Source organism: Lynx canadensis, chromosome B2 (assembly GCF_007474595.2).
Source record: "Lynx canadensis isolate LIC74 chromosome B2, mLynCan4.pri.v2, whole genome shotgun sequence".
In the NCBI taxonomy this organism is placed as follows: domain Eukaryota; kingdom Metazoa; phylum Chordata; class Mammalia; order Carnivora; family Felidae; genus Lynx; species Lynx canadensis.
In genome coordinates this window covers 71,385,208-71,394,847 of record NC_044307.1, presented here as the reverse complement: position 1 = coordinate 71,394,847, position 9,640 = coordinate 71,385,208, and the positions used below count along the sequence as shown (strand labels likewise).

The 9,640-nt window shown below is 37.4% G+C and overlaps 1 protein-coding gene across 1 annotated transcript in view; it reads left to right on the top strand.

The window, feature by feature from the left end:
• The window catches only part of LOC115514131 (pleckstrin homology domain interacting protein), a 149,521-nt gene extending 141,190 nt beyond the window's left edge, over positions 1 to 8,331 (top strand). The window contains exon 41 of the mRNA XM_030315881.1: positions 8,056 to 8,331. Within this exon, the coding sequence (XP_030171741.1) occupies positions 8,056 to 8,210 (155 nt within the window). The 3' untranslated portion in view covers positions 8,211 to 8,331. The remainder of the gene's footprint in view (positions 1 to 8,055) is intronic.
• Positions 8,332 to 9,640: the final 1,309 nt, after the last annotated feature.

The window sequence follows — 9,640 nt, the reverse complement described above, 5'->3', positions numbered from 1 at the left end:
AAGTTAAAGCCAAGCAAATTATTCTGATGAGATATGGGATATTTGAGCAAATTATACAGAAGTTATAGAGCAATTTAGTCTTCTTTTGAGTTCTTTAAGAACAATTTATTATTTTAACAAAATCAACTTCTAGTTCAGTATTGACATAAGTACTTGGCAATAAAGTTTTCACACGCTCTTCTCTCCCTTGTGAATAAGTGCATCAAAACTGGGGAAATTTTGTAGTACATTTTGTAGTTTCTTTTTAGACTCTTACTTTTTCTTCTAGATACTCCAGTTTTTCATATTTTGGAGCAAATAGACACTTCAGGAAAAAACTGAAAAACAAACTCATTGTATTATTCCGATACTTAATTGTATTTTTCCATCAGTATTTGTACCTGGTCTCAGCTACATACGTTAATTACAAATTTTAAGCAAAGTAACTATTTAACTGAGAAAACTGAAAGGAAAGTAATTGAAAACTCATATGCAAGCATTTTTGTAGAATAGCAAAGCTCATGAATACACAACTTTGAAACCTTAACGTTGCAAAAATGAACATGTTCATTAAATACATGACTCAAAGATAACCACTCCATAGTATATAAGAAGCAAATGTAAATGAAATTATGCTGAGTGAGCAGTATTTTAGTATTGAATCTTACAATTAAATAAGTAATGATTGCCCATTAATATTAGTCCAAAGTTTTAAGTTACCTGAGGATCTTGGAAATTATGTTCAAGCTGGCATAATATGAAATGTTATTACTGTTAATTAAAACATTTGTCATGGGACACCTGACTGGCTTGGTTGGTAGAGCATACGACTCTTGATCATGGAGTTGTGAATTCGAACCACGTGTTGGATGTAGAGATTGGGTAAAAATAAAATCTTAAAAAATGAATAATATTTGTCAGAAGCATAATTCAATTTGAACACATTTTATGTTTTTCTTCCAAATATGTAAGTAATGTTAGCTTATCTAGTCAGTAGACCGACATAAATTTAAGGACTTAAGATTAACTAGTCTCTTGAGAAAGCAAATCCAATCTTCATTTTAAAAATAAAATGTATTGTTGGATTATACTGTATACATAGAAAAGATGCAGCCATTGTTTATCTTTTAAAACCAAAACTACTGGAACACCTGGGTGGCTCAGTCAGTTAAGCATCTGACTTCGGCTCAGGTCAATCTCAAGGTTTATGAGTTTGAGCCCCACCTCAAACTCTGTCCTGACAGCTCAGAGTCTGGAGCCTGCATCGGAGTCTGTGTCTCCCTCTCTCTCTGCCCCTCCACCATTCACCCTCTTATGTCTCTCAAAAATAAACATTAAAAAAATGTTTTAAACCAAAATTACTAAATCAGCTTAATTTGCCCAGAGATTCACCTTAATTATATGAACTGGGACCCATTTTAAGACGTTTGTGAGCCAGTGGTTTTTGTAAGAAAGATTGTTTTAAAATGTATTTATTTTGGGGGCGCCTGGGTGGCTCGGTCGGTTGAGCATCCAGCTTCGGCTCAGGTCATGATCTCACAGTTCATGGGTTCAGGCCCCATGTTGGGTTCTGGGCTGACAGCTCGGAGCCTGGAGCCTGCTTTGGATTCTGTGTGTGTGTGTCTCTCTGCCCCCTTCCCTGCTTGTGCTCTCTCTCTCTGTCTCAAAAATAAATAAACTTTTAAATAAATGTTTAAAGTTTATTTTGAGAGAGGGCACATGCACATATGGGCATGCGCACGATTGGGGGAGGGACAGAAAGAGGGAGAGAGAATCCCAAGCGCAGGGCTCAGTCTCACCAACCATAAAATCATGTCCTGAGCTGAAATCTAGACTGGGATGCCCGACTTACTGAGACACCCAGGTGCCCCAGAAAGATTGCTTTTAATGTCTCCTACACGTACTAGAAAAAGTCTGGGTTGGGAGGCAAATGTGGTTTCCAGTTACCATATTACGACATTTTAAATGTCCACTTTTTAAACAAAAAATTGCATGCAAAGACGAAAGTGGGGCTCATTCACAGGAAGGTAAGATCGCTGGATTACATAAAAAACCTGGTTAATGTTTTACAGACCAATACAATAGCTTTGTAGTTATCTTTTCCAATAAACAGAAATGATTTTTAACTCTACTAGACAAAATCTGTAAGTCAACATGTAACTTTACTTGATCTGGGTGGGACCTTTAACCAAAATCTTAAAAGTCTTTGGAAAGGACTTCATATACTCAGTTAAAACACCATATCCAGACTTATAAAACATAATTTCATCAAGCTTTCTGCTGTTCTCATCGTATAAGGACAACCCTATTAAACCCGTGTAGGCCATATTTATCCCAGAGAAATAATAAACGTATATAGCCAATTTGCTTCTAGAGCGGTATCCTAAAGACTCTGAGGTCCCAGTTTTGTTTTTTCATGATTCACTAAATTTTGCTAATCCCCATGGTGATCTATTTGCTCTTTTACTTTAGCCAGTCTTCCTCACTTATTAAGACCACTTGAAAGGTTGGTCTAGAATGTATTTCTCCATCATTGCTATTAGGAAACCAATTTAATGCTAATTAAATTATCATAGTAGAGTAGCCATATTTTATAAAATAAAGTGACATTATTCACCAGATGTCAAATTACAATTAATAAATAAGCTTGCTATATAAAAACAGTGCAAAACTTAGAGCAAATGAAAGAAGTTCTCTTTCCCTTTTCAGACATGTCACTGAATGAACAAACTCTAGCTTTTTTCTAACCACTCTGACCATCTCTTTTCTGACTTTTTTCACTTACATGTAGATTTTTCTATCTTAGCTGTGTTTGCAATCTACGTGTTCTCAAGTACCAAATTCATACTGATAGTAATAATGATCGCTAACACACTAAACACTATGTGCCAAGCACTGTTCTACATTCTTTACATATAGCAGCTCTTTTTTTTTTTAAGATCTTATTTTTAAGTAATCTCTACACCCAACGTGGGGCTCAAATTCACAACCCCAAGATCAAGAGTTGCAGGCTCCTCCAACCGAACCAGCCAGGCACCCCCTATAGTAGTTTTTTTAGACTACAGAATAATCTTATGAGTTAGGTACAATTATTATTCTCATGTTACGTTAGGGAAACTAAAACATACAGAGATTAAGTAACTTGCTCTCTACTCCCAAATGAGTTGACTAGATTAATGAGTGATTTCTATTTGTGATTTATAATATTGGCTCTAAAGGCAATTTTTTCTAAGATTAGGTCTTGTTACAAAAGGCCAGGACACAGACCACCAAGAGGTCCTACTTGTACTACCCATGATCATTTTCTGATATCTTGGATTAAAAACATCACTAATCTGTCATGGATCACATTACTGTTAATCCCCAACAGTATATTTCTAGACATATGTTAGTCAAAGTCCTCTAAAGAAGTATACACCAAGATGGGATTAAACATGTAAGGATTTGAATAAAGGAAATGCCTCTGAAAGAAAATTGGGAGGGAGCTAGGAAAAGCTGAGATCCATCAGATGCAATCTAAGTGTGACCCCAGATGAAGGAGAGAGGGAAGTAAGTTTGGATGAGAGTACCTTTGAGTGGGGTGCCTCAGTGGCTCAGGAGGTTGTCAGACTCTTGATCTCTGCTTAAGTCACGATCTCACGGTTCATGAGTTCAAGTCCCTCACTGGGCTCTGCACTGACAGCACAAAGCCTGCTTGGGATTCTCTCTCTCTCCCTCTCTCTGCTCCTCTCCCACTTGCACCCATGTGTGTGCATATGTGCACTCTCTTTTCTCTCTCTCAAAATAAATAAATAAATAAATAAATAAACTTAAAAAATTATCTTTGCTGTGTAGTCTAAGGAAGTTCAGCAGGACAAGTGGGAGTCCTTGAACCAAAGTTGACCACCAGAGGAGTCCCCCCCCCATCTCCCAGGTATGTATGCACCTGCTTTAGTATCCCTGCATGCCAATATTGGCTGGAAGCAGCCCCAGGAAGATGGATCTATGGCACAAATGCAGCAATGGAGTTCAGAGTGTGGCTGTGGGGGCCCCTGGCCTATTAAATTCCCTGTAGTTGGAATTCTTCAAGGTGCATTCTCAAGGCCAACACAATATGCTTAAGCAGCTGAAGAGCTTTGGCTTTATTTTAGTCTAAGTTCAGTGTAACATTTTTGCTACATTATTTCCATCACTCCTAACCTCTTGATGTATTGCATTGTTAAGAATACAGACTCTCAGTCCTTCAATATGTTTTTCTGCTAATCTCAGTTGTTCATAATTTAATTCATGATATGCAACCCAGTATCCCATGACCCATATGATGTGGCCAGAAGTTCGTATGTCAAACATGATGACAATTCTGTCTATAATACCTAAGATATAAAAACTATAACTTAATTGTTAATATTAGTATCAGTAAAATTTATTCAGCTTATTAAGCCAAGTGTCATAATCACCTTACAAGGGAGTTGTTCCATCATTACATATAGGCAATGGATGATTCACTAGAAATCTTGAGAGCAATTCTGTATGTGCCATATATCACAGAAAGCTTTAAAACTGTTTAGGAGTGTTGCCTTGAATTAAATTTTTTTAATGTTTGTTATCTTAGAGAGAGAGAGAGAGAGCATGTGGACGGGGAGGAGCACAGAAAGAGGGAGACAGAGGATCTGAAGCAGGCTCCACGCTGACAGCAGGGAGCCCAACGTGGGGCTCAAACCCACCTACCATAACGTGAGCTGAAGTTGGATGCTCAACCAATTGAGCCACCCAGGCACCCCAACCTTGAATTAACTTTTTACATGATAGAGGCCATCAACCAGGACACTTGCAGAAATGGAACTTAGGCAGAACAACCTAAAACACACTAGACAAAATACAGAAATGTCAGATTATAACTGCATAAATAGACCTTACAGTCTGACATTTTCTTTTCTCAGTTTGGATGCCTGCCTACCAATAGCCTTGGTATGCAAAAACTAGACTTTATTTTAGAAACATGAAAGTATTGTACAAACAATTGTAATGGATATTACATTTGCTGGGTATTATGATTCCAAAATTTTAGAAACATGAAAGTATTGTACAAACAATTGTAATGGATATTACATTTTGGATATTATGATTCCAAAATTTAGAAAATGGCTCATCTTTAAAATTAAGATTCATTTCATGGGGCGTCTGGGTGGCGCAGTCGGTTAAGCGTCCGACTTCAGCCAGGTCACGATCTCGCGGTCCGGAGTTCGAGCCCCGCGTCGGGCTCTGGGCTGATGGCTCAGAGCCTGGAGCCTGTTTCCGATTCTGTGTCTCCCTCTCTCTCTGCCCCTCCCCCGTTCATGCTCTGTCTCTCTCTGTCCCCAAAAAAATAAATAAAACGTTGAAAAAAAATTAAAAAAAAAAAAAAGATTCATTTCAGTCAAGACTTTAAAAGAAGTTAGCCTCTGGGTTAATCTTTTCATAATTTTTGTTAGGTGAGAGGCAAGTTAAGACACACGCTTTTTCTTGAGTTTTGAGAAAAATTTTCAATGTTCTCTTACAAGTTTTTAAAATCATCCAGGAGTTAGCTAATAAACATATTAACTTTTTGATCACTAGTTAAAACAAGTTTCTTTTAATTTAGAGGAATGGTTAAAGTGGTCTATATTACAAGTGAAATTTTATTTTGGAACAGTACATATCACACAAGAATTTTGGCAATTATTTGGCAAGTATAATATGGCAATTATTACAAATATTGATTCTTCATTCTGTCATCTTGTCATTGCTAGAAAGTGTCAAAAGACATCAGAGTGTATCACCTGCTCCTTCCTATTTACCCCTCCCCATTTTACTTACAATTTTACCTAATAGCTGTATTTTTCCAAGAAGTCTAAGAAATAACCAATTTAACTCCTTTGACAAAAATGGGTGAAATACTGCTAAAGAAAAAGGAAGTTCATTTTAAATATGTGTTAATTAATTTGTTCTCCTCACTTTTTGGTTTAAATTCTTATTTTTTCTAGACTTATTAATGTATAATTGACAAAAATTGTATATATTTAAGGTGTGTAATGTGATGGTTTGATGTATACATTGTGAAATGATTACCACAGTCAAGTTAATGCATACATCCATCACCTCACATGGTTACTTCAGTTGTGGTAGTGAGAACACTAAAGATCTACTCTTTTGGCAAATTTGACACACACAATACAAAATTATTAACTATAATCACCATGCTGTGTAAATTAGATCCCCGGAACTTATTCATAACAAAGCTTATGCCTTTTGACCAGCCTCTTCCAAGCCCCTATCCCCTTCTCAGCCCCTGGAAACCACTGCTCTACTGTCTCATTCTATGAGTTCCACTTTTTTAGATTCCATATGTAAACGAGATCATCTCCGCAGTAATATTTGTGCCATCGATCATGCTTTCACAGTCCATTTTATTCCAAACGCATTATGTGTTTATACAACATGTTCTTCATGTGCTTATAGATGCCTTGTAAAATATAAACACTCAGATGTTTGTGAAATAAGTTGCAAATACAATAAGTGAAAATACGGATATCACATTTCTCTTTAACAAAGAGCCTGAGCGCCCTTTTAGATCTTGTCTAACTGTAGGCTCCATGCCCAATGTGGGGCTTGAACTCACAACCCCGAGATGAAGAGCTGCAAGCTCCACCTACTGAGCTGGCCACGCACCCCTCTTATATCTCATTCCTGCATTTTTGGTGGCACATTCTTTGTCCCTTTATATGACAATAATTTTGTAATATTTTCAAAATACCATGTTTTTACACAAGGTATAATTCAGTCATTTTCATTGCTGTATATAATACTTATCCTGTGAATTTATCAAAATCTAATCACTGTTGCCAGTAAGACATGGTAATCCTTTCCAGCCTTTTGCTATTCTGAACAACCCTGCTATAGACATCATTTCCTGTGTTTGCTTTTGTCCCACAACTCATCCCCTGCATTCTTTTTTTAAAGTTTATTTATTTTGGGGAGATAGAGAAAGAGTGTGAGTGGGGGAGGGGCAGAGAGAGAGAAAGAGACACAGAATTCAAAGCAGTCTCCAGGCTCCATGCTCCGAGCTGGAGCGCTTGAACCCACAGACTGGGAGATCTTAACCTGAGCCAAAGTCAGAAGCTTAACTGACTGAGCCATCCAGGCTCCCCACATCCTCTGCATTCTTGCTGACAGTGTGTGTGTGTGTATTCAGTAAATACAATTCTTATCATACTACTTTTCTACTTAAAAATCCTTCAACCTGGTGACTTGGCCTAACCACCTGGAATATTTCAGATGGCCTGTAATGATATCAAGATAACTACAGTTAACTCAAGCCATTCCTTTTGAGGATATTCATCAAAATAGCAACGTTGCGGGGTGCCTGGGTGGCTCAGTCGGTTGAGCGTCCGACTTCAGCCCAGGTCACGATCTCGCAGTTCGTGGGTTCAAGCCCCGCGTCGGGCTCTGTGCTGACAGCTCAGAACCTGGAGCCTGTTTCAGATTCTGTGTCTCCCTCTCTCTCTGACCCTCCCCCTATCTCTGTCTCAAAAATAAATAAACGTTAAAAAAAAACAAAACAAAAAAAAACAAACAAAAAAAAACAAAATAGCAATGTTGCTTAGTGAGTTTGCTACTTCTCTTTCTTTTTGTCACCAGAAGCTGAAACCGCTATAGAAACGTAAAGATGGATGGAAATTAAGATGGATACACTGATGCTTCAGCAAGGCTTGACTTTAAACTGAAAAAGTTTTCTCTTTCTCATTCTTGAAGCCTCTCCCTCCCCTTCACTTGTTTTTCTGTAGAATCCTTTGTTCTAGGAACTTGGCATTGATATGGATATCTTGCTGACCTTAATGTAACCAGACTTGGATGGCCCCCTGCTAGTGCTAGTCACCTTGAAAGACATGATGAAAGCAGCTGGCAGCACTGTTGAAACAGCCATGATCCTGTGTTTTCCTATAAAACCCCTCAGACTTTTACCCTGGGCAGGTCTGCAGTTTTGAATGCATTAGTCTGCTGCAGCCTCCTTTTCCTGACAAAATAATAAAACTACTGTTTCTCTTTTTCTCCAAACTCTGTCTTTGTGCTATGTTTCAGCTCTGGAACACAGTTTTCGACAACAAATCTACCCCGTCCCTCTCTGCTGCGTACTCTGGCACTGTATAGATGCTCCAAATCCGGTCAGATGTGAATATCTTATCACTGAAAAGATAAGCAACCAAGAATTCTTTCTCCAGCAAGTCTGTCATTAAGAATAGAAGGAGAGATAATAAGTTTCCCATACAGACAAAACCTAAAGGAATTGGTGAGCAACTAAACCAGCCCTGCAAGAAAATTTAAGGGGACCTTGCTGAGTGGGGGAAAAAATAAAATAAAACAAAAAAAAGACCAAAAGCAACAACGACTAGAGAACATCACCAGAAACACTAACTCTACAGGCAACACAATGGCACTAAATTCATCTCTCTCAATAATTACTTTGAATGTAAATGGACTAAATGCTCCAATCAAAAGACATATGATATCAAAATGAATAAGAAAACAAGACCTATCTATATGCTGCCTAGAAGAGACTCATTTTAGACCTAAAGACACCTGTATTGAAAGTAAGGGGATGGAGAACCATCTATTATGCTAATGGACATCAAACGAAAGCTGGGGTAGCCATACTTATATCACACAAACTAGATTTTAAAGCAAAGTTTGTAACAAGAGATGAAGAAGGGCATTATATCATAATTAAGTGATCTATCCACCAAGAATGTCTAACAATTATAAATATTTATTCCCCCAACTTGAAGGCACACAAACATATAAATCAATTAATCACACAAAAAAAGAAATTCCTTGATAATAATACAATAATAGTAGGGGACTTTAACACTCCACTTACAACAATGGACAGATCATCTAAGCAGAAAATCAACAAGGAAACAATGGCTTTCAATGACACACTGGACCAGATGGACTTAAAGATATATTCAGAACATTTCATCCTAAAGCAGCAGAATACACATTCTTCTCAAGTGCACATGGGATATTCTCCAGAATAGATCACATACTGGGTCACAAATCAGCCCTCAACAAGTATAAAGATCAATTATCATCCCATGCATATTTTCAAACCACAACACTATAAAACTTCAAATCAACCACAAGAAAAAATTTGGAAAGACTGCCAATACTTGGAGATTAAAGAACATGTTCCTAAAGAATGAATGGATTAACCAAGAAATTAAAGAGGAAATAAAAAATACATGGAAGCCAATGAAAATGAAAACAGGACAGTCCAAAACCATTGGGATGCGGCAAAGGCAGTCATAAGAGGAAAGTATATAGCAATCCAGGTCTTCCTAAAGAAGATAGGTCTCAAATACCCAACCTAACCTTACACCTAAAGAATCTGGAAAAAGAACAGCAAATAAAGACCCAATCCAGCAGAAGAAGGGAAATAACAAAGATTAGAGCAGAAATCAACGATATCAAAGTCAAAAAACAGTAGAACAGATCAATAAAACCAGAAGCTGGTCTTTGAAAAAATTAACAAAACTGACAAACCCCTATACAGATTGATCAAAAAGAAAAAGGAAAGGACCCAAATAAATAAAATCACGAATGAAAGAGGAGAAATCACAACCAACACCACAGAAATACAACCAATAATGACAGAATATTCTGAGCA